The 24,082-nt window shown below is 40.4% G+C and overlaps 8 protein-coding genes across 9 annotated transcripts in view; 4 read left to right on the forward strand and 4 right to left on the reverse strand.

Moving 5' to 3' along the window:
- Positions 1 to 1,051: 1,051 nt before the first annotated feature.
- On the forward strand, positions 1,052 to 1,825 carry LOC105211485 (cuticle protein 16.5). Its single transcript, XM_011182915.3, has 2 exons — positions 1,052 to 1,210; positions 1,281 to 1,825. The coding sequence occupies exons 1-2, from the start codon at positions 1,199 to 1,201 to the stop codon at positions 1,734 to 1,736; spliced, it is 468 nt and encodes a 155-aa protein (XP_011181217.1). The 5' UTR covers positions 1,052 to 1,198; the 3' UTR covers positions 1,737 to 1,825.
- Positions 1,826 to 6,532: 4,707 nt separating this feature from the next.
- LOC114804294 (nematocyst expressed protein 3-like) overlaps positions 6,533 to 24,082 on the reverse strand; it is a 67,749-nt gene continuing 50,199 nt past the window's right edge. The window contains exons 2-3 of one of the 2 annotated variants that reach the window (XM_054229506.1): positions 7,500 to 7,591; positions 6,533 to 7,422 (exon numbers count right to left, since the gene is read on the reverse strand). In XM_054229506.1, coding sequence (XP_054085481.1) covers positions 6,739 to 7,422; positions 7,500 to 7,511 — 696 coding nt within the window. In that variant the 5' untranslated portion in view covers positions 7,512 to 7,591 and the 3' untranslated portion in view covers positions 6,533 to 6,738. Of the gene's footprint in view, positions 7,423 to 7,499; positions 7,593 to 24,082 lie in introns of both variants that reach the window. The other variant, XM_029041992.2, reaches the window with a different exon arrangement.
- LOC128921765 (uncharacterized) lies at positions 10,767 to 11,348 on the forward strand (the record flags this gene model as incomplete). The annotated part of the gene is made up of 1 exon (XM_054229934.1): positions 10,767 to 11,348. A coding segment is annotated over one exon (555 nt), but the record flags the coding sequence as incomplete, so codon positions are not given.
- On the forward strand, positions 14,364 to 17,975 carry LOC105211515 (cuticle protein 16.5). The gene is made up of 4 exons (XM_054229935.1): positions 14,364 to 14,509; positions 14,589 to 15,018; positions 17,483 to 17,553; positions 17,625 to 17,975. The coding sequence occupies exons 1-4, from the start codon at positions 14,498 to 14,500 to the stop codon at positions 17,958 to 17,960; spliced, it is 849 nt and encodes a 282-aa protein (XP_054085910.1). The 5' UTR covers positions 14,364 to 14,497; the 3' UTR covers positions 17,961 to 17,975.
- Positions 16,440 to 17,053, reverse strand: LOC105211506 (pupal cuticle protein G1A-like). Its single transcript, XM_011182960.3, has 2 exons — positions 16,903 to 17,053; positions 16,440 to 16,827 (listed from the first exon to the last, which is right to left on the reverse strand). Exons 1-2 carry the CDS (start codon positions 16,912 to 16,914, stop codon positions 16,501 to 16,503), a joined length of 339 nt encoding a protein of 112 aa, XP_011181262.1. The 5' UTR covers positions 16,915 to 17,053; the 3' UTR covers positions 16,440 to 16,500.
- LOC105211523 (cuticle protein 16.5-like) lies at positions 20,159 to 20,778 on the reverse strand. The gene is made up of 2 exons (XM_011182992.3): positions 20,618 to 20,778; positions 20,159 to 20,546 (listed from the first exon to the last, which is right to left on the reverse strand). Exons 1-2 carry the CDS (start codon positions 20,627 to 20,629, stop codon positions 20,220 to 20,222), a joined length of 339 nt encoding a protein of 112 aa, XP_011181294.1. The 5' UTR covers positions 20,630 to 20,778; the 3' UTR covers positions 20,159 to 20,219.
- Positions 21,175 to 21,737, forward strand: LOC105211530 (cuticle protein 16.5-like). The gene is made up of 2 exons (XM_011183006.2): positions 21,175 to 21,277; positions 21,353 to 21,737. The coding sequence occupies exons 1-2, from the start codon at positions 21,266 to 21,268 to the stop codon at positions 21,677 to 21,679; spliced, it is 339 nt and encodes a 112-aa protein (XP_011181308.1). The 5' UTR covers positions 21,175 to 21,265; the 3' UTR covers positions 21,680 to 21,737.
- LOC105211545 (cuticle protein 16.5) lies at positions 23,249 to 23,992 on the reverse strand. The gene is made up of 2 exons (XM_011183039.3): positions 23,832 to 23,992; positions 23,249 to 23,752 (listed from the first exon to the last, which is right to left on the reverse strand). Exons 1-2 carry the CDS (start codon positions 23,841 to 23,843, stop codon positions 23,342 to 23,344), a joined length of 423 nt encoding a protein of 140 aa, XP_011181341.1. The 5' UTR covers positions 23,844 to 23,992; the 3' UTR covers positions 23,249 to 23,341.

Below are 24,082 nucleotides of genomic sequence, written 5' to 3' on the forward strand. Positions count from 1 at the left end.
GATATTCTGGTAACCTTTTTGATTAGTCACCTTATATGTTTTGGATATGGACATCAAAAATTAAATATTCAATAAAGATTATATTCGGACTCCATTTTGGCTAATACAAAAAAATTTATCTCTCAATATGGATCTGTCGTCGACAGTCATTAAAAAACTTCTCTCAAAGTATATTACTGTTCTTAGCCAGCTATAAACATATTAATAAGTTTCTCTATCTGACTCGGAGTAATTTGCTGGTCAGATCCTTATGCTGAAACTACTTCTTTGAAGATTGCATTCCAACATTTCTCTATGATGAGAAGCTAGTATATTCCGCAGAGACAGTAAAACTGACTAATAGAAAGATCAACTGTTATTGGAACTAGCTAATTTCAGATGATACTTCAATATTATGACCTTTTCTGACAGCGTATAAAGCTGCCTTTATTTACTTTATTTGGGCAAGATATAACGAATGGCTTAATACCAATCTACCCATCAAGAAGAGTTAACAAAACTTGATTAAGGTATCCAAACAGCAACGAACGCATGCCAGATCGTGACAAATAGTGTATTGGTAGTGAGTTCGATTCCCAACTGTGCCAAAATCAAACACTCAAATAGCATTAAGGTCCAAAGTGTGACTATTATTGTGATGACTAATTGTTTTGCGACTATCCCCATTCCAATCAATGAAATGTTGGTCGAAAATTATGAAATTCATTCAACATTGAAGAGAGCCAACGGAACTTCGCCTTTGAGACGAATGTTTTTTACTGTTGGCCACGAGCTATTTGGACAAGGTGACGATAACAGCCGACGTGCATATACATACGCATGGAAACAGTTAACAAAAGGGACAGAAAACCCAAAATTCTACGCATTCGCACACCTAAAAAAAACACAGCAGCCATAAAAAAGTTACAATACCCTTATGCAGCGGTGCAGACGGGCCTAAGCTGCGCGTACGTGCCAAGCATTATTAAGCGGCCCGAAGAGCCCGCAACGGCGCGTGGAACTCGCAGAATATCTTTCGTGTTATGCGTGGTCAGTGATGTTGCGCTTGTATCTGTTGTGTGTGTGTGTTCGTGTGCGTAAAATGGCAGGTGCTCAACCCAACGAGGAATGGATATAAAAGTCGAAACCGTTAACTGATGGACATCATAAGTCAACTTGTCTTCACAGAAGCAACTCAAGAAATATCAACAAAAGCAAAATGTTCAAGCACGTAAGTTTAATTGCGTAGCCTCCTGGTATGTCAATTGGATTAATTCTCGGATTATTTACAATAATTTCAGATCATTGTTGTCCTGGCCACCATTGCCTGCGCCGCCGCGAAGCCCGGTCTGCTGCACGCGCCATTGGCTGCCGCACCACTGGCCCTGGCCGCTCCAGCGCCGATCATCACTGCCACCAGTAGCCAGGTTGTTGCCAGAACCCACAACGGTATCGCTGCCGCACCAATTGTAGCCGCCGCCCCCGTCGCTGCCCCTCTGGCGGCTGCGCCTTTGGCCGCGCCAATCGCACCGATCTCACCTTTGGTCCGTTACGCTGCCGCTCCGCTCGCCGCTCCACTCGCCGCACCCATCGCACCACTGGCGGCCCCAGTAGCTCGTTACGCCGCCGCCCCAATCGCTCGCTACGCAGCTGCTCCTCTCGCCTACACATCCCCTTTGGCGGCGCCCGCTCCTTTGGCGTACGCTCCCTCCTACTCGGCGCCTCTGCACTACGCAGCCGCACCAGCGCTTTGGTAATGCAACACGACGACTGATTTTGCTGGAATTAATTTAAGAAATATAAGATAACAAACAATTAAAAATAATAATAAAAGAGAATAGTACACACAAAAGCTCGTGCTCTGCAGTACTTTATTTATTTATGTTCCACCATTATGTTGCTTTTTTTGCGTTTTGCTGGCATCAAAAAGCATTTTCACCAACCTATTTATTCACCAAATGACTGCGATAAATAGTGGCTGCATGGAACCCCGCCCGCACCACACCCTGCCACACGCACGCATACAAGTTCAACTTTAATGCAGCAACTGCAGCCGGACCCCTTGTAATATGCCATATTTCTCTTTGAGGCAGCACGAGTCGAGAACTTAAAAAGTAGAATAATCCACTACAAAAGTAACTGCTTTAAACCTTCATCTCAGGTATTCCTATTCAGTGTAATGGCAGCGCAAAACTGTGTAGCTCAATGGAGGTGGCTACGCAACAATATGACTCTGTGTACTCCTATACACACACACACTCACACAGGCATTTGCAGTTTACAGCTACGTGAGTAAGGGTGTATGCTGTTCTTTGTTGTCGAGTATCCGCCTGTGGCCCGCGCACCGTGCTGTGCTCTCAGCTCAGCTTTCTGACTTGTACATAATCCATAATGTAGGTACGATGTTCTCGCATTCTCCCCGCGCGCCACTGCCATTTCCTTTCCGCTTCTTCCGTCTGCTTCCGCACTCTTTCGCACTCCGCTTCCGAAGTCATTTGTTTGTGCTTAATGGTGCCTCCTGGAATTTATGTGCCTAGAACGTTCCCAATACAAATCTACTCTAGTTTTGCGAGCAGCAGCAGCAGCAGCGAGTGGGAGTCGCCACTTCTACTTGACTAGCGAGCGCACTGCATTTACGAGTATAGCTGCAATCGTCGGGGCTTGCTTAAGTCGGATAATACCGCCTCAAGTGCAAGTGACTGCGAGAAAAATGCTTTACTGACTTGGCTTTAAATAAATTACACGAATAGAAAGTAGACAAGTTGGTAAAATGCGGCAAATGCATACACATACAAACATAAATATACATAAACGTATACAAATACAATTATATATACACAATGTACTTAGATCTCACGCTTACATACACATGTATGTACTCCTCGTTTATATGCACGTATTGGGGTGATCCTTCTCTGCGCCTGTGGGACTTTTCAAAAGTTATACAGTAACTATGTTGTTGTAGCGACATTCCCTAAATAATTGGAAGAAAATGCATGTCCAACGAACGAGACTCACATAACACCCCTCACCCTATGGTCTAACCCGTTCGGAATAGCTTGTATCCTGAACCTCCCGTTAGATGACCCCGATGACAAATAGATTTATGCTTTTAGTTTGGACCAGGGTATGGAAAATAGTTATAAAAACAACAACAACAACCTAAATAATTTTGAGAACTATTTATTACTGAGTACCACGACCCTTCTAAGCTAAACCCTATGAAAATATTCTCAATTTCATTGTTCAATTCAGTCTTAACTTCACTAACTTCACCGTTCTCGTTATGAACTTAACTGTCCCTTAACATAGGCTTGAGTCTTTTTGGAATCTCTTCTCCCAAATTCTTATGATCACACCCTAATATTCATCTGTATGCCTGACTATATAGGTATATGCAGGCGCATAATTTGCGCTTTCGTATACATAAGGACATTAGCGGAAATGGTAGTGGCTGCGGATGTGAATCGAGGATGCTGATGTAGGTGTTCCTCTGTGTACTTTCTGAAATATTTATTGGCGGAATAAGAGAATTTTCATAAAACCAGAAAGAGGACAGAGCACAAGTGAAAATTCATACCCCACACCGCCAGAAATACAGAAATATATGTACATATTAATGTAAAGAGGCGAAACAGATGCAAATGTACTTTCAACTAAGTACCATCGCTTGTCTCAAGACCCACCCGCAGAGTGTATTTCGAAAGATACGCGTTTAACAGTGAGGAAGAAGGAAGAACAAAATTCAAAAGTGTTATTGAGCATTTTTGGCGGGAAGTCGTAAAAACAGCAGGAAACGGCGTAATTTTAGAAATTCGGGAATAATTAAATTAATGGATGCTTGGTAATACGACGCAAAATTTTTGGTTCCATATAAGAAGAATCTTCACCCATGGGTTTCAATATTACTCACCCTATATACCATTGCCTGTTAGAGGTTGGAGATCAGGTTCAGAGCCTGATTCTCGCCACAAGAATCATGAGGGATTTCACAAGGATAGCTAAAGGTGCCAGTCAATGTGTAAAAAGCTATTTTCTAATCCAGTCAATCCTTTGGGTTCGCCGAAGGCATGACTACCGAAATGTGTCAACCTTAGTCCGGCGAACTCTGGACAGTGGAAGAGAGAGTTTCCAGCCTGATGAATATATATGTATTTGTATATGTATTTGCCTGCTCCGATATGGGTCGTCTAACACTAATGGTTTTAGTAAAGCATCTTGCGCCAGCGGTGCCGTCATTTATTATTATGTATGGCTGCTCATTATGACATTAATTAACAATTGACCTTTGCAGCAATTCTCTTTGGTTGCAGCTGCAACGGAAAGTCTGCGATTAATGTACTTTCTGAGTGTTTGCACAAACTTTAAAACTAATTAAAAATTCCGAGCACATGCTCGCGAAAATTTTCTGTCAGGTTTTATGATGTAAAAGCGAGGAGCTCGCTCTTCATTTCACATTTTGTATGCAAATAATGTTGCCGACAAAGTTTTTGTTTTACAACAACAAGAAGAATAAAAAACCGTGCAAAAAACTCCAGCGACTAAATTTGTTGACATGGGTCAGTAACAAAAGAGCTTCATGTAAAGCATTAATAATAAGTTACACAACAGTACCGTTACACCCCCCACTCCGATGACTAGCGGAACTTTGACATTTCAGAGAAAGCAAACACGCTTACGAATTAAGCGCCTCTCACTATTGTCCATCCCAGAATATTAGCTTGCCTCGGCAATTAGCAACGTTGAGAGCTTTCGAAGCTGCAGCGACAGCAGCAGAACTTGGTTAATCAATTTTCAAGAATGTTCAAATGCGTAAGTTGCTTGTGCGAGACAACGCCCAGAAACATTCACTTTTCGTGTTAATTGATATCAAATTTATTTCAGGCTTTTGTCATTGTTGCCATCGTTGCCATAGCCGAACCCGGCATTCTGCACGCTCCGCTGGCCGCCATTACAGTCACCAGCAACCAAGTGATTGCTCGCAACCATAACGGCATCGCCATTGCTCCGATTCTAGCTGCTGCCGTCATCCAACTTGCCACACCCTCGGCAGCGCCACTGGCAGCTCATCTCCATTATGCTGCATCAGCAGCAATTTTGCTGTGAACTCTCAACCGAACTGTGCCACAACTAAAGTTGCCTAGTTACTCGCACTAAATGTGCAGTTGTTGTAGATAGACAAAGTAATCGCAATAAAAGTTAATTAGAAAGTATTTAAATTAATTTGCTGGTTTCTAATTTGATTTAACACTACAAAATAGTGAGTGAAATGCAAAAAGTACTAACTAACTTTGGCGCAGTAATTGTTTGGCATAAAAGCAGAATTAAATTTAATTTTACAAAATCAAGAGCGCGGTCACATCAGCTCATTCTTCTCGGATTCAGATAAAGATACCGAAAGATTCTGTCCCTGGAACAGGGTAAGGCGAAATATTCCTCAACAACTAGTCAGTCGGAACATCCTCACAAGGATTTCAGACCAGTATACAATAGGTTCTACAAGGTTCGGATGAAAGTCGTTCGATGATAGATCGAAATCTTCAGAGGCCTTATAATATTCAAAACTTTATATAATATACATATATTCCTTAAAAAGAACGAACTACACCGAAAATATTTCCTAAAAGCTTAAGGATCTCGAAAACCTGTTTGATCTTAAAGTTTAAGAAAATGTTCTCTTAGTAACATTTCGGTATTCGTATAGTTGGATAACGGATACTCACGAATCCTCATAAATTCAGCATTTTAAATACTTGTTCATAATCCATACTACAGCATTTGTATTCGTGGCTAAACTGACCAAACAATATTGCACTGTGCGTTTGTGAGGCTCCACATTTGCGCTATTAGACCCAAATATTTCTTCACTGTTCCTTCTTAGGCACTAACACACTACATAAGTCTTTAGTCATATCACGAAGTCCACACTAAGAGAAGTGTCCATAAATTCACGTTCGCATTTCAATTTCTCTTAACTTATGACAACAGCACACTAAAAATAAAAAGGAACGGAAGAATTCCATCGAATTCCTTACAAGACAGTCACATTCTAATCATTGAATGTGCATACCCAGTGGTAAATTGTATATTTCCCAAGCACGTATGGAATGGATTCGATATACATAATTATCGAATTTGAACTAGAATCTAATCTAGAACTAGTAGTCAACATTGATGAGTCTTGTCACAATACTTAATACCTGGATGGTATTTAATGTCTATATTGAGTATTCAAAAATACATTTTCAAAAAACTAGCATAAAGACAACTCTGGAATCTAAGGATAAATCTAAACTCGCACTTGAACTATTTGGTAGATGATTAGTTAAACGTTTCCCACAGATGCTTTATTCGTTATTCCAGTTAAATAAACTCATCGTTGGAGACTACACCTGGGACTATATCGTTTCAAGTCGGTTTGGTGAGAGCAACGAAACTAGTACTCTTTTGGAGCTCCATAAAATTCACCACATGGTGTTTTCAAGTACTTATTTGTGCTATATGTGCCTTCATGTGTATGCCTGCGAGGTGGTACTTAAACAATTTACTGGCATTTAAGAGCATATTTCTTCCTTTTATTCAGGTACTTGCAATATTAATAATGAATAGTCGAACATAAAAACAAAAGCAAACACAGTGAAAACAATGATGGGTAAGGTTAACAGGTGTCAACTTAGAGCTAGAGAAGAGAATTCACGTATTCGCCGGATATGTATGAATTGATCGGTTTAATAGCAACGCACATGCGAGTGAATCGGCTCAGACAACAACTCTTGGTGCAACCAGCTTGGCTGGGGAAGCGGCAACTGGGGCAGCTACTACCGGAGTGGCAGCGGCAGCGGCTACATAACGAGCAGGAGCTGGAGCCACAGCCGCAGCCGCAGGAGCAACATAGTTAGCTGGAGCCACGGGAGCTATGGGAGCCACGGGAGCTGAGGCGATGTAAGGAGCACTAGTATAAGCGGCAGCAACAGCGGGTGCGGCGATGGGGGCATATGAAGCTGTGTAGGCCTCTGAAAAGGCGGCTGGCGCAACAAAGCGAGCAGGAGCCGGTGCTGCCGCGGCAATGGGTGCTGGGGGTGCGACCAACTTGGCAGGTGTCGCAGCAGCAGCTATCAGTGGTGTTGCGTAGTAATTGCTCTGTATATCCACACGTTGGCTGGCGACCGCAGAGTTCAATGGAGCGTTCGTATATGCGGCGCTGTATGCCGCTGAGTAGGGTGCAGCGTACGCTGAAGTATATGGCGCGTAGGGCGCACTATAGGCAGCGGCATAGGGCGGTGCTGTGTAAGCGGCGGAAACGTATGGGGCGGCAGCAATAACCGGAGCAGAAGCAACAACTGGGGCGGCAGCAACAGGCGCAGCTACGGCCACTTGGGCGGGCTTAGCTGTCACGCAGCTAGCGCTTAGAGCAATCACCACCAACAACAACGACAACGACAACTAGAAGAATGTGGAAAAGTCAATACATAACTGTGTGCAAATAAAAAGTCCTTTCCTCAATTCAATCAACCACTTACGAGTTTCGACATCCTGAGTAATATTTGATGGGTCTTTTATTTGCTTTTTTGTTGGTGTTTTTGGTTTTAGGTTTCTCCTTATTCTGTGTGGCTTCCTCCTTGTATAGCTTCTTGTTCGTGGCGAATTCTTGAGTTTGCCGCTTTTAATCAACGATGGTGCGCTGAGTCGTGCATAGAATGCATTCCACTACAGTGGATCGCTCGCATTTTATAGGGTGGAGCCGGTGGTTAGCGCTCATTGCACATCATGCCGTATTACTTAGCGAGTATTCCGCTCCTCCTTGCATATTCCGCTACTACTTACTGCCACCTATTCCATTCGTAGCGCTTCAGCCCAGCCCCCTTTGTCCCGCCGCCACGACACTGAGGTTGGTTGAACGCTTTGCCAACTTTTGTTAACTTCTTAATGCAAATGTTCGTCGTCTGCGACATCAATTTGTCAAAACCGTAGCACTTTGAGTGACGGTATGGTCGGTTGTATGGCTTTTGTGTGGTGTGGTTACTGACTGCCTCGCACATACATATAAACATACAAACATACACGAGTTGAGTGAGGAGTATATATCGCGGTGTGTATAGTTACAAATTGCGTTCTATTGCAAAACAATACAAAAGTGCTCAGTTTGCTGCCATTCAAGGACTTGCCGTCGTTATACGCCGTTGGCAAATTATCAAGGAATGTTTATAGCAAGAAGTTAGTTTTCAGTTAGTAGATATCTGCTTAACCATACATACACATGTATATATGTACATAAATATGTAAATATCCAGCATTTGAAAATTGAAGTATATACTTATTAATGCATATATATATGTATATACTCGCTCATTGCTGTATGTACCCAATAAAATACAGAGGAAAACATTTTATTACGGCGAATTCATGAACTGATTAAGAGCAGATTCGAGCATCATTCCTGTTGCAGCTTCAATTTAGAATTTAATACTTTAAGACTGGCTGATCTTATCACGTCATATATTCACTTACTGCATTATTACAACGTAGCTCTTTTAAATTTGTATAGAAAGTTAGCTCAATGGATAATTAGGCGAGACTTTGATGATAGGGCAATCTCGTGAGACGTTTTTTGATATCAGAAATATGCTCACATTTTGCTCTGCTGAAGATAGATGGCAGTTTTTAGAAAATGTGTTAATTTTTGTTCGTTGGAATTAGGTTCGACAACAACAACAATTTGATTTTAAAACTGTTAAGGATATGGACAGCTCAGTTACCAATGTAACGCTCTCGTTCAAAATGTTGCTAAATGTGGTCTTGGGACGAAAATACCAGTAACATGCCCTACCAATATTGGCGAAATGTAGTCCCGCGAGAAAAAAATATCGGAAAAGCGGTGCCCATACCAATTTAGAAGTAATTATAAGCTATGTTCAGTACAAAATCTCAAAATAATTTCTCTAAGGAACTTTATTTGAAGTCATAATGAATGAAAACATTTATTTGAAGCCCTTATTTAGCAACTACAAAGCGAATACAACAACCTGACTATGCGACAATATTATTAAAACCTATTTTTTCCCGAATGGTGGAATGCGAATAATGGTAAAATCTAACAACACATTCACTGATCCATCCCACATCATCATCAATCATTTTTTCCTGTGCCTCTCACTGGAGCAGATGATCGCAATAAAGCATATCCATCTCGTCCTGTGTTTTTTGCTCGCATCTGGAGTTCGTTCCACAATTATCCACGTTCATTGATTTCTTTTTGCAAGAATCTTCTCTATGTGACCTTAGGACGGCCTCTCTTTCATCCTTGGAGGGTTCCAATTCATAGCTTGTGGCAAAGTGTGTCACCTATCTATCTTCATACATTTTCACATTTTTAAATAGGTGGTCGTAGGTTCCAAATGGTAATTTTTGTATGGATTGTCATGACATTAGGCCACCAAACCTTGAGGATAAGCCATTGGGACCTGATGATAAAGCTCTGCATCTATTTCCAGCAAGATGGTCGGTTTCAAGTCAGATTTCAGTACAAAGACATCGTCTGATTGTCTGCTTTTTGCTTGGAAATATACTTGGGACGAGTTCAAAATCTGGCGTAGCTGTGCATATGCGCCTATAGCTTCAATTATTCTGTTCTTTGCGAATATTATACTGTCTAGGTAGGTAAATTCTTCGACATGATCAATTTCTCTGCCACATGTTAGTATAAAATGATAGTTGGTTTTAGTTTCTAATTAGTTTTGAACCCCAAAAGACTTAAGAAAGCATTTTACCGACCCATGTCAATCAGTCAACAGTTGGGGTCGTGGTCGATACTTGAAGTTGCGAAATGTTCACGAAGGTTGTAAAATAAAATCTGCGCCGTATTAATTGTAATTCAATTGAATTTGCTTATTATTCGGACATTTACTTATATATTGGGCATTGGCTTTATTTACAAAACAGTGTGGGACCAAGTATGTCTGTATATATTCACATATATATTAAAAGTATTACCGCGCTACTGAAATATTTAATGCGTTCGCATATTTTTGTTTAATGGGAATTCCATGTGCGACGTGTGGCGGTCGCCGGTGCGTTGGTGCGCTTCGCTTGATTCATTGGCGCGCAGACTTAGTGGCTAAATGCGATTAGAATATCAATTTTTTCAAAACTGCATGCATATACTGTATTCACTCCCGGCATTTACAAGTATGTATGTATGTGCTTTGTTGATAGTATTTTTGGTAAGTGGTAGCGGAGGGCCGGCAAGTCGCGCTATTGCGCATGCGCAGCACCCATGCATCACTCGCTGCATTTTGAGTGCGCCGCCGCAGCTGTCTGTGCTGTCGGCTAGCCAAACTTGGCAATTATTCTTTTTAGGTTAGTAGCGTGGCAAGCGTTAATTGACACTTGGCTGTCAGCGCATTGCCGTCATTTGTCGCAATCCCGTCAACGCCAACGATTGCGATTGAAAGTGAAAAAGACAATTTCATTTAAGGCATTAAATAATCCTCCACACACAAATTCGAAATATTTTCAAATAATTTGCAAAACAAGTTTGAAAATGTACTCAAAAACCCATTTGAGTGAAATGTTAATACTCTCTTTGCTTTCTTCCAATCGTCCGCCTTGAGTGAAGCCCAAAGTGTGAAAGAATACATTTTCAATATAAAAGCAAAAGCTTATCAGGAAATCATAAACAGTTCAATAATCGTTAATTGCAGAGCGCAATCCAAGGACTACTCGCTAAGAAAATGTGGCTAAAAGTGAATACAAACACACGGAATTTCTTTGATTTATTTTACATTTGAATTGCTTTGCAGCTCCTGACGCTGTGCATCTTCTGTGCTTCCGCATTCACAAAAGTGCAAGCCGCTGTGCCGCTTCCCGTCGCCTCGCTCGATCCAGACGTGGAGATACTGCCAAGTGGGAGCGCCGTTAGCAGCCAATATGTATACCGCGTCCACAATAAGCCGATAATTCGACCTGTTGTAGCGCCAATCGTCGAAGTCAATCCTCCAGCCTTGGCCGCTCCGTTAAACAACTTAGCTTTTCCAGCAGCGCATACAAATCTGCCGCTAACAGCACCAGTTTTGAGACCGCCCATAATACCCATAGCGCAACAAGCCGCGCCTTTATTACCGCTCCCACCAAGTTTGTCCCCACCAACCGTTTTTCCTGCTACTTTAATCTCACATCCAACACGTGTTTATGGACCACCAGCTTTTCCTCACGCTCCTGCGCGTCTGACACTCCCCCTTGCGATCTCACAACGTCTGCGCTCCAGATTCAGTTATAAGCGTCGTCCATCTGCTATAGCTCTGCGTCGTTATCCGACCCACGCAGCTTATCGGTGGTATGGTTAACTAAATCCAAATGTCCTTAAATTTATGTAAATTATTTGAAAATAATCTTTTCTCAGATTAGTCTTTATATATATTTAATTATTTCCCACACAGTAATCACTACACACTCGCATATCCCAAGTAAAGTTTTAGCGAATATATTTGAAGCCGCACCTATCAAATACATTTGGATATTTAAAATTTTTTGCGTTTTTGAAAGGTTGTACTTGACTGGTGTAGTACGAGTTTGAGAAAGGTTACCAATAGCTTATTGCAATAGGATGTGGAATGGAAACAATTTGGAACGAAATTACTAAGAACATTCAAAGCTACTTTGGAGAACGTTATTACTCCGGCTTTACCTTCTGATTCAGGTTATAAAAGTACTCTCCATTTTCACATTGCCTTAAGTTTTGCCATGAGATTGAGAGTCGTCTGCATTTACTTTACTGCAAAAATTGGAATATTGAGTTATATTGGCTGCAGTTGACACCGCGATGTTACCTACATCATTTAAAACTGATCCGTTGTGATGTCATAACTCACTGAAACATTGTTCTGAAACAAGCTAGATTATGTACCGTCACTGCGGCTTGAGTCCATCACAATATCCACTGGGCGGCTGCAGTAGTGGCAGCCAAGATTCAATTCAGAGTCAAGATTCGATTCAACCTTAGTTTCTCAGATGTACGACTATCAACAAATTGCTGAGATCTCTCAAGCTCATCCTCTTCTTGACAACTGCACCATCGGAATCAAGCAAATTTATTTAGTGTTGCCGTCTGGAAACCAATTACATTAGAGAAAAAGAGTTTTAATATGAAAACCTAAAGACTTAAATTTTATTTTAAGAGTCCAAGCATCAAACTTCCTCGCATCAAGTCTAACGCCTAAAAAAACAAAAAGTGATGTTGCGTTGCTAGACACACGATAAATTTTCGTTATACCGTAAAAGATTTCAGCAAAATAACGAAGGCATAATTAAATTAATACTCCATGTTGAAACGAGTTTGTGGTTACTTGAAGCATTTTTGATATTTAATTCTCTTTTCCATTTTATTTTCTAAAATTTGATTTAGTTTCAAGGATTTTAAATGCACACGCCGGAAATACACCACTACAAACACGCGACACATACAAACAGACACACACACACACCCACACACGAGGGCACGTGAAGCGGCGGCGTGTAGTTGTAGTTGTAGTCGAAGAGAGACGAGTGGGAGTACATTTTTGATATGCCGGCTAGCAAAACAATGTTCCGTTAGTAAAGTTTGTTGCATTTCAGAATTTGACAGAACGGCTTGAAGCATCCGTGCAGCATACCGAAAATCCTTATTGTACTTTATTGTATGTATTTATAATTTTTCTACGTTTCTATATACTGCCATCTGCATACTCATATATGCATACATTTACACACGTATATATATATACTAAATGCATATAGATATTAATATTGCAGAAATAAAAAATCATTTAAAAAGGGGGTTGCTTGTGAAAGCAATTAAAACGTGTTGACTAAGTTGTGTAGAGCGCAGAAGCCTCTGCAGTTGTAGTGGTTGCTCAAACACACACAAACACACACACTCCCGTACACACAGACACACGATCCATTATAAGCATTGGTGTGTATAACAAAAAAGTGGACATCCAATATTCACGCATGCATCTGGTCTAAATTGAGTGACTTCCAAAGTTCATTTATTCAAATGAATCATGGGCGAAGAGTTCATTCCGTCACACAGCCATAAAAAGCTTATGGGAAAATATATTATTATAGTATTTGTATGTAAGAGACGCACGGTATCGCAGGACGAACCATAACTTTTTCACAGATTTAATTTTCGATAACGAAATTTTTCGCATTCAGCACAGCAGCATTCGCATTTAGCGAGGACCAGAACTTGTCGTGTTGTTTCGTACTTCCATTGCCATAAATATGACTTCACGAATTCGCATTGCTTACTACGATATTAAAAAAGTCCTATATTTCAAGCCCATTTCGGAGTTCGAAATCGAGTTCGAAATATTTACTATACAAATCCTTTAGGATATCAGGAGCGTAACTCGACTCCTTGCTATGAATAAAGCATGCAGCCATTTTATGACGTCTATGAACCACTTGAAACGGAAGCAAAGCTTTCGGGCTGCGGTCCACTTGAAGTCACTATGGACACAAACTAACTTTTCTTAGTATAAATGAACATAATTGGCGAATGAAGCAGCGGTGAATGAGGTGCTAGTGGAACCACAGAACTTGTGCTCAAATATATACAAATTTCATATGAGAATAACAGCCGGTGTAAAAGTGGTTCCATAGACTGCGAACCAAGTATACATTGACAGCTAGTTGTACCTAAGGTGGTTGTTTAGCTAAACGTCTTCCAACAATTCTTTTAAATTTTTGGCACACTACATCATGCACTCTTCTTTTTAGACACTTCAGAACGGCTAATGGATCTTGCGAGAAACTTTGTGTATTTAAAAATTTCTTACGGAGATTTGAAAGTGACTTCGAAGAATACCAGCTAACAATCCACAAAAAACGGTTTCAATAAACTAAGATAATCCAGATACAGAAATATGAACGCACAGTGCCACGAGCCACTTAATATTAAGACACCTGATGACCACCGACCTCAACTGGAGCACAACCAATAAGCGACGACCCGACTAAAAGCTTACCAAATATTTACTATCAAATATTCAAACAATTTCTTTCCAAAACTGTAGAGAATTCCCCGATGATTATCACGTCTTCATGGTCAAGGTCATGCATTATGGCTTATCCTCCATGGCTTATGCTCCGCCAAAACCAATTGAACTCGATTTATAATATTTACTACATTTTACCTCAAAACACACATACGTGAGTAAGTTTCTTCGCCGGTCTTCACGAACTCGCTACCGACGCTGCATAATAAAGTAGCGCTGCAGACACATTTTTGGTTTTAGGGAAAACACAAAACACACGCTTAAAGAAAGACGAATTGTATAGTTTATTGCGTTGCGTACGTGGTTACCGAAGTGTCTTCTGCAACGGAGACCATGGACTTGAGAACACTGTTTCACCTTAACCAGTTGGTTAGCTATAAAACGCTTGAGCTCACCGTTATCAGATATCAAAAGCATTCGCAAGCTCAACGTGAAGACAGCTCGAGTAGTCAAGAAAAATAAAACCAAAGCCTTTCAAAATGTTCAAATACGTAAGTGATCCCGTTTGCTTCCCCAGTGAATCTCTCAAAATAACAAAAAGTATATATTAATTCCTTTTAACTTTTCTAGGCTGTTGTCATCTTTGCCGCCATCGCCTGCGCTGCCGCCAAACCTCATATCCTAGCCGCTGCTCCGTTGGCCGTTGCCGCGCCGGCGCCAATCATCACCGCCACCAGCAGCCAAGTTGTGGCACGCACTCACAATGGCATCGCCCTCGCCCCAGTGGTGGCTCCAGCACCGATTGCTCCAATTGCACCTGTCGCTCCCGTTGCTAAGGTCGTCGCTCCATTAGCCGCACCAATTGCCCCTCTGGCCGCTCCAGCACCTTTGATCGCACGCTACGCTGCCGCTCCTGCACCACTTGTGGCCCGCTACGCTGCTGCTCCATTCGCCTACTCAGCTCCTTTGGCCTCGTACGCTGCCCCTGCTGCCTTCTCGTATGCCCCCGCATACGCACCAACTCTGCGTTATGCCGCCGCCCCCGCTCCAGTTGTGTGGTAAAGAGAACCATAAACGATATGTTAAAGATAGACTGTGATAGTTTTTAAGCGATTAAAAAATATTATTGAAATATAGACAAATAACTAATAATTACTCGAAACCGTTTTATATTTTCCATTTTATTTTCGCATTAAGAGTTGCTTGGAAATATTTGAAATTTGATGATCTCGAGACATGATATTAGAATTTGCATTATATTGGTAATGGAACCACATTTTGAATATTTTCCGATTTGTACAAAATAGTAGACTGATAGTAATTGACGTTATTGGTTAGTGAGCGCTGGGCCCAGTTTCAATATATAGATCAAGTGTTAAAATGAAGATATCAAAATATAAATAAATAGTGCCACTAATATGAGACAACTCTCATTTAAAAATGCTCGGAATCGGTAGATATATATTCCAAACCACGAATATGGAATGAGAGGATGTACATACGTATCTACAGTAGAATTTCCTCTATACTGAAAATTTTAATCATTCACTCCTTATCCTTTCCCTCCATTTGCCCAATGTTATGACTAGCACTCGATTGACTTTATAGCGATAATATATAAATTCGCCTTTTATGATTCTGTACTTAAAAATCGGCTAACTTAGTTAATTACTGTTATATTATAAAATTTATTTGGTCGGGAACTTATTTCAAAGATCAATCAATTTAATTTCTTAACTGTTACCTATATGGATAACTTCGAGGGAAGTTGTGTCCAGGTTGTTTTGTTATATATGATTCCGCATTCTAGAATTTCCAGAACATACATTTCATTCTTCGTCTTATGGTTGAAAAAATAACCCTTGCATTCACTTTTCGGTATAATATTCCCACCAAATTCAAATCCAAATTCAAATTAGAATTGTTTTATAATATTTTAGTTTAATACAACTCAGAAATGTGTACGCGACCACCATGTGTTGTCACGTGACAAATCACTCGGCTTATAAAATCGATTTTTACAAAAATCGTTCCTAGGATCATATATCCTTTAAGAATAACCACAATCTACATGCAGTCCCATTAAAACAAAAACAAGTTGTTCGGATATAAAGTTTTTTACTTTGTTAATCATTATGGAACACATCAGTTGCCACAGATAAGACTTTTTGTATTGGTTGTTGATTATATCGGTGCACTAAAGAAAGAAATGACTGAAAATTAAATATTATACGATTAAGTTTGACATAAATTCTGAAAAGCCATAGAATTAATATATATTACACGAGCGTCAATAAATTATATTACTGAATTTAAAGGCATTTCGAAATCAACAAATTGAATAGACGAAAAAATATGTAGTAAAAAATATGTAAGTAAAAATGCCCCTTCAAGATCTAGTAGCTTCATCTAGTAGCTTCTAGTAGCTGATCTAGGAACTTCAAACTGTGTTAATATAAATAAAAATTAAGTACAAGGAAATTAGTTTCGAATTAATAATAAATATTTATTTCGTTTAGTAAACACAGGTTCAGTACACTTTTCACCACAAAAGTTGGGGCGCAGCATAGTGGGAGACAACTGGGGCAGCCAAAGGAGCGGCAGCGTAGTGGGCAGACACTAATGGAGCAGCCAGAGGAGCAGCGGCGGCATAACGGGCAACAACGGGAGCGGATACTGGGGCGGCGGCAACAATTGAAGCAGCGGCGATGCCATTGTAGTTGCGGGCGATCACTTGGCTGCTGGTGGCGGTCACAACGGGTGCTGGAGCGGCGACAACAGCGGCGGGAGCAGCGTAGGCCAATGGAGCGGCGGCGAGGAGACCTGGTTTGGCGGCAGCGCAAGCGATGAGGGCGAAGAGAACAACGGCCTGTAGGAATATGATACAATTTTTAATGATCTGATATGAGATTATATATGTGATTAATATTAGTAAGAAACTTACGTATTTGAACATCTTGAAGGTTTTGGGATTACTTGTCTGCGACTGTAGATTAAATAAAAGCTTCAGATTGATTGATACTTATAACCAAAGTTGGTTGGGTATTTATAGTAAATTTTTGGAAATGTGAAACATCATTAATACTCGCTAGTGTATGAATTGAAACTCTAATAAGATGTGATAGTAAAAATGTAAAGTGCATAACGGTTATGAATTACAACAAAACTCTATTTTAGGTTCTTTTTTGCATTTTCGGTACAACTTTAATTCCCACTGTTTAAAATTCGCATAAATTCGGACTTATTTATTCAAAGCATACAACCCGAGTGTCATAAACATTCGCACTCGTGTACAAGCACCTTAGCATTTGTGGTCACTTACAGTAGCTCCGACAAGCAGTTGACCACGAGCGATGCAGAAATGCACTGAATTGTAATGAGGGGAAGTGGTAATTTGTACGCTCTTTATTGTTTGTTTTTTTCATGATTTTTATATCATTTGAGGATGCATATTTAAAATAATGATAATGATGAAACAGTTAATGCAGTTGAGTTTACTATAAAAAGGCGAATTCACTGAACAGATGATATCAATCACTTGCCAACGTTTAGTCAAGAAGCAACCAACCAAAACTCATCAAAAATGTTCAAATACGTAAGTTTTCAATTCAAAAAGTATTCAAAATACCGTTATAAATAATTTGTGTTTAATTTTTTACCAAACAGGCCGTTGTACTCTTCGCTCTGATCGCCTGTGCTGCTGCCAAACCCCATATCCTTGCCACCGCTCCATTGGCCTACGCTGCTCCCGCCGCTGTTGTCGCCGCTTCAGCTCCCGTTGTGACCGCCACCAGCAGCCAAGTGATCGCCCGCAACTACAATGGCATCGCCGCTGCTCCAATTGTTGCCGCCGCACCAGTAGCCGCTCCCGTTGTTGCACGTTATGCCGCTGCTGCCCCTCTGGCCGCTCCATTGGTATCTGCCCACTATGCTGCCGCTCCTTTGGCTGCCCCAGTTGTCTCCCACTATGCTGCTGCCCCTTTGGCTGCTGCTCTTTGGTAAACGTTGTTTATTGATCGAAATAAAAGAAAATTGATTATGATTTAAATTAAACATGTTTTTAGTCTTTATATGGTGTAACACGCCTGCAGTTCAAAATTCAGGAAGATCAGAATCTAGTTGATTAGTAAAATCTAGTCTTCAATGATTTCGAATGAATTGGTGTATAAGATAATATGTTAGAATATATTTCGTACTACTGCTGTTGATGATCCGACTATTTGTATCTACGCATATTATATGGGTGATTCTACGATAAGAGGTAAATTGTGCTGCAATCAGCTTACTGCATTGCTAAGTAAAAGACAAAATTATTTTGTTTGTTTCATACTAGCCGACCGCTCCGTCTTCGCCCTATATCGAACATCCGTTTACGGTAAAATATTTCCGGTTGCTTCATTTCCGGCGCATCACTCCATCAGTGACCAATATTCAGCCACCCCATTTCCGGTTCCGGCAATATCGTTATCCATATCCGTTTCCGGATGCCCCATTTCCGGTTCCGGTAACATCATATCCGGTTGCCTCATAAGCTCAATGAACCCAACCTGGTCACGTGATGTAATTACAAGATCACGTGATATATTTGTTTACAGGTCATTGACCCCGACCAGATCACGTGATGTCAATTAAAGGTCACGTGATACCCCACCTTGATCACGTGATGGAATTAAAAGATCACGTGATATTTTTCTTCAGAGGTCATTGACCCCGCCCAGATCACGTGATGTAATTACAAGATGACGTGATATTTATGTTTACAGGTCATTGACCTCTACCAGTACATGTGATGTCAAGTGATATCCCACCTTGATCACGTGATGTAATTAAAAGATAACGTGATATTTTTGTTTACATTCACGTGATGTGATGAGTGTTTACAGTCACGTGATACCCCACCCAAATCACATGATGTCAGTTCAAGATCACGTGATGTCAATTAAAGGTCACGTGATTCCCCACCCAAATCACGTGATATTTTTGTTCACACTGACCCCTTACATATCACGTGATGTCAATTCAAGATCACGTGATATTTTTGTTCAGAGGTCATAGACCCCGTCCAGATCACGTGATGTCAATTAAAGGTCACGTGATACCCCACCCAGATTACGTGATGTAATTACAAGATCACGTGATATTTTTGTTTACAGGTCATTGACACCGCCCAGATCACGTGATGTCAATTAAAGGTCACGTGATATTTTTGTTTACAGGTCATTGACCCCGCACAGATAATGTGATGTTAATTCAAGATCACGTGATATATCCTACCTTGATCACGTGATGTAATTAAAAGATCACGTGATATTTTTGTTTACAGGTCATTGAAATCGGTAATCGGTACACATACAAATCTTTCCTCTTTATAATAGTAGTATAGATAATTTTAAAAATTAACTTTTGACCCGATTTTTTTATGTATCTACCCTGCCAAATTTTGTTCCGTTTGTACGACATAAATTCAAAGGCTATCGCATTAAAAGTGCTTAAGGGCTCATACCTGACCTGAAGTTAACAATACCAATCGGGAAATCCGTCTGAGCGCTGTAGTTTTTTAGTTATTGAGGACCGATCGTGCGGTATACTTGATTCGCAAACTGATTTTGTCTCTCCCCTGGAAATTCATATATATAATACTTATATGATTCCGCATTCTACAATTTCTATAACTTTCATTCTTCACCTTATGGATGAAGAAATAATCCTTGCATTCACTTAATTGTATTGGAATTTTGTTTATCATATTTGAGATTCGAATCCACGGCCATCACGTGTTAGTCACGTGGCGAAATCGCTCGGCTTATAAATTCGATCTTCACATAGATCATTTCATATCATCACACATCCCGATTGATTTCAGAATAACCATATGTGATATAATATGTGTATACCATTAAAGCAACAAGAAGTTATCGCGTCTAAATAGTTTTAATCCGTGAATCATTGGTGGAGTGGAATATATCAGCGCTTTTTGTATTGATGGCTAGATACTTCTGAGAATTCTATAGACTAATGACTGATTATTAAATATTATATTATACGATTATGTTCGGCATAAATTCTGGAAAGCCATACAATAAATATATGTTATAATAATTAAAAATAAAAAAAAAATTAAAAATGCCATTTCATACAAATTCGCATGTTCTAGTAAAGAGAAACTGTTCTAATATAAATAAAAGTGAAATACACGGAAATTTGTTTCGAACTAATAATAAATATTTATTTCGTTTAGTTATCACAGGTTCAGTACACTTTTCACCACAAAAGTTGGGGCGCAGCATAGTGGGAGAGCACTGGAGCAGCCAAAGGAGCGGCAGCGTAGTGGGCAGACACTAATGGAGCGGCCAGAGGAGCAGCAGCGGCATAACGGGCAACAACGGGAGCGGCTACTGGGGCGGCGGCGACAATTGGAGCAGCGGCGATACCATTGTAATTGCGGGCGATCACTTGGCTGCTGGTGGCGGTCACAACGGGAGCTGGAGCGGCGACAACAGCGGCGGGAGCAGCGTAAGCCAATGGAGCGGCGGCAAGGAAATGGGGTTTGGCAGCAGCGCAAGCGATGAGGGCGAAAAGTACAACGGCCTGTTTGATAAAGAAATAAACACAAATTATTTATAACGGTATTTTGAATACTTTTTAAATTGAAAACTTACGTATTTGAACATTTTTGATGAGTTTTGGTTGGTTGCTTCTTGACTAAACGTTGGCAAGTGATTGATATCATCTGTTCAGTGAATTCGCCTTTTTATAGTAAACTCAACTGCATTAACTGTTTCATCATTATCATTATTTTAAATATGCATCCTCAAATGATATAAAAATCATAAAAAAAGAAACAATAAAGAGCGTACAAATTACCACTTCCCTTCATTACAATTCAGTGCATTTTGCATCGCTCGGGGTCAACTGCTTGTCGGAGCTACTGTAAGTGACCACAAATGCTAAGGTGCTTGTACACGAGTGCGAATGTGTATGACACTCGGGTTGTATGCTTTGAATAAATAAGTCCAAATTTATGCGAATTTTAAAAAGTGGGAATTGAAGTTGTACCGAAAATGCAAAAGAGACCCTCAGCTGAAGCTTACATAGAGTTTTGTTGTAATTCATAACCGTTATGCACTTTACATTTTTACTATCGCATCTGATTAGAGTTTCAATTCATACACTAGTGAGTATTAATGATGTTTCACATTTCTAAAAATTGACAATAAATACCAAACCGACTTTGGTTATAAGTATCAATCAATCTAAAGCTTTTATTCAATCAACAGACGCAGACAATCAACCTCAAACACTTCAATATGTTCAAATACGTAAGTTTCTTACTAATATTAATCTATATGTGATTCTCATATCAGATCATTAAAAATTGTATCATATTCCTACAGGCCGTTGTTCTCTTCGCTCTGATCGCCTGCGCCGCCGCCAAGCCCGGTCTCCTTGCCGCCGCTCCATTGGCCTACGCTGCTCGTGCCGCTGTTGTTGCCGCTCCAGCTCCCGTTGTGACCGCCACCAGCAGCCAAGTGATCGCCCGCAACTACAATGGCATCGCCGCTGCTCCAATTGTCGCCGCCGCCCCAGTAGCCGCTCCCGTTGTTGCCCGCTATGCCGCTGCTGCTCCTCTGGCTGCTCCATTAGTGTCTGCCCACTACGCTGCCGCTCCTTTGGCTGCTCCAGTGCTCTCCCACTATGCCGCGCCCCAACTTTTGTGGTGAAAAATATGTCGAATCGAAACTTGCCTAACGAATTAATAAGTTTAACTTAAATATTTAATTCGAATTTTTTTTTTTAATTTCGTTCGTTGCATGGTGCATGAGAGGCATGCATAGGGTTCATTAAATTTTAATCCTTTAAACCATCAGTTTAGTATCAAAAATGGTTAATAAGATTTATTTATATTTATGCAACACTGAATGTAGTGACAGGGAATACTTGTGATCTTTTATACACAAGACCAGCCTTAAATGCAATCATCTTAGAAACATAATTGAATATGGGTTAAGAATAGCTGGGCTTATTTAACACTCTTTTCATAGTAGTTTCATTTATAATTGGATCAATTCGACTGCAATACTTTCTTGGATTAATCGGTAAATATATCATCTATGGAGTTTAGTACTATGTACAGCGAATGGGAGTTGAATTCATTATCACTTTCTTTTCGTCAAAATTTAACTAATAACAAGTAATGAAGGGCTAAGTTCGGGTGTAACCGAACATTTATTTAATTTTATTACTATAACACACAATTTGACCTACATATTCGTCATATATATGGTATAAAGTTCATTGAAAGTTGGAAACCCTAATTTTAGGTATATGGGATCCAGGTGAAGTGATAACCCGATTTCATTCATTCTTGGCACGGAGACATATTATTAGAAGAAAATATTCCCTCTGAATTTCTTCAAAATATCTTTTCTAGCGCTTACTGTATATATTGTAAAGTAAACGATTCAGATGGACTTCAAAGTTCTGGTATATAGGAAGTAGACCTGGTTGTGAACCGATTTGATTTATTTTCACAATATATTATTGGAATGCCAGGAAAATATTATAAGCCAAATTGAATTGAATGATATTAGTGGAATAGTTTCGGAGATATGGTTCTTGACCCATAAGTGGGCGAAGCCACACCTATTTACAATTTTGTACATCAATTTGAGAGCAACTCTTCTGTACCTTCTTTATAATGAAATTAAAGGTTTCTAGTGTTTTTCCTTACTGAATTAAGGCATTTTTAGTAGTTTTCAACATAAACTTTGTAAGAGAGGTGGGCGTGACTATGATCCGATTTCCTCCATTATTCGACTATATAAGGTAGTATATAAAAGAAACGACTCTAAAGAGTTTATTTGCTTTAGTAATTTACGAGATATGTGCATAAAACTTAATAGTAGGTGGAGCCAAATATGCTAGTGCGATTCTTTGTACCAAATTTTGCTTTTATAGCATTATTTATGGTTTAGTTATAGCACTTTATCTGTTTTCGGTTTTCGCCATTTTGTGGGCGTGGCAGTAGACCGATTTCGCCAATCGAAAGCAACCTTCTTTTGTTGCCAAGGAATATGTGTACCAATTTTCATCAGGATATCTCAATTTTTACTCAAGTTATCGCTTGCACATACGGACAGACGGACGGACAGACAGACATCCGGATTTCAAATCTACTCGTCACTTTGGTATATATAACTCCATACCTGACTCGATTAGTTTTAGGTGTTACAAACAACCGTTAGGTAAACAAATAAAATAAATAAAAGAAAATGCAAAGCCGTTTCGAGTAATTATTAGTTATTCGTCTATATTCCAATAATATTTTTTAATCGCTTAAAAACTATCACAGTCTATCTTTAACATATCGTTTATGGTTCTCTTTACCACACTACTGGAGCGGGGGCGGCGGTATAACGCAGAGTTGGTGCATATGCGGGGGCATACGAGAAGGCAGCAGGGGCATCGTACGAGGCCAAAGGAGCTGAGTAGGCCAATGGAGCAGCAGCGTAGCGGGCCACAAGTGGTGCAGGAGCGGCAGCGTAACGTGCGATCAAAGGTGCTGGAGCGGCCAGAGGGGCAATTGGTGCGGCTAATGGAGCGATTGGTGCAATTGGAGCAATGGGTGCTGGAGCCACCACTGGGGCGAGGGCGATGCCATTGTGAGTGCGTGCCACAACCTGGCTGCTGGTGGCGGTGATGATAGGCGCCGGAGCGGCAACGGCCAAAGGAGCAGCGGCTAGAATATGAGGTTTGGCGGCAGCGCAGGCGATGGCGGCAAAGATGACAACGGCCTAGAAAAGTTACAAGGAATACATATATACTTTTTGTTATTTCGAGAGATTCCCTGGGGAAGCAAACGGGATCACTTACGTATTTGAACATTTTGAAAGGCTTTGGTTTTCTTTTTCTTGACTACTCGAGCTGTCTTCACGTTGAGCTTGCGAATGCTTTTGATATCTGATAACGGTGAGCTCAAGCGTTTTATAGTGAAAATTTTTGTATTAGAGACAATAGAGTGTTCTCCCGCGACTGCTAGCGAAGCCATGACACCTCATTGCAGAAGACTTGTCCATGAAAACCTTATGGTTAACGCTCACACATGCGAAGAAATTTGAATGCGC

Source organism: Zeugodacus cucurbitae, chromosome 4 (assembly GCF_028554725.1).
Source record: "Zeugodacus cucurbitae isolate PBARC_wt_2022May chromosome 4, idZeuCucr1.2, whole genome shotgun sequence".
NCBI classification, from domain to species: domain Eukaryota; kingdom Metazoa; phylum Arthropoda; class Insecta; order Diptera; family Tephritidae; genus Zeugodacus; species Zeugodacus cucurbitae.

Coding starts and splice junctions, on each gene's coding strand:
- LOC105211515 (XM_054229935.1), top strand. Junction 15,019..17,482: donor CCCCGCTCCAGTTGTGTGGT/AAAGAGAACCAT, acceptor TTCACTGAACAG/ATGATATCAATCACTTGCCA. Junction 17,554..17,624: donor CATCAAAAATGTTCAAATAC/GTAAGTTTTCAA, acceptor TTTACCAAACAG/GCCGTTGTACTCTTCGCTCT.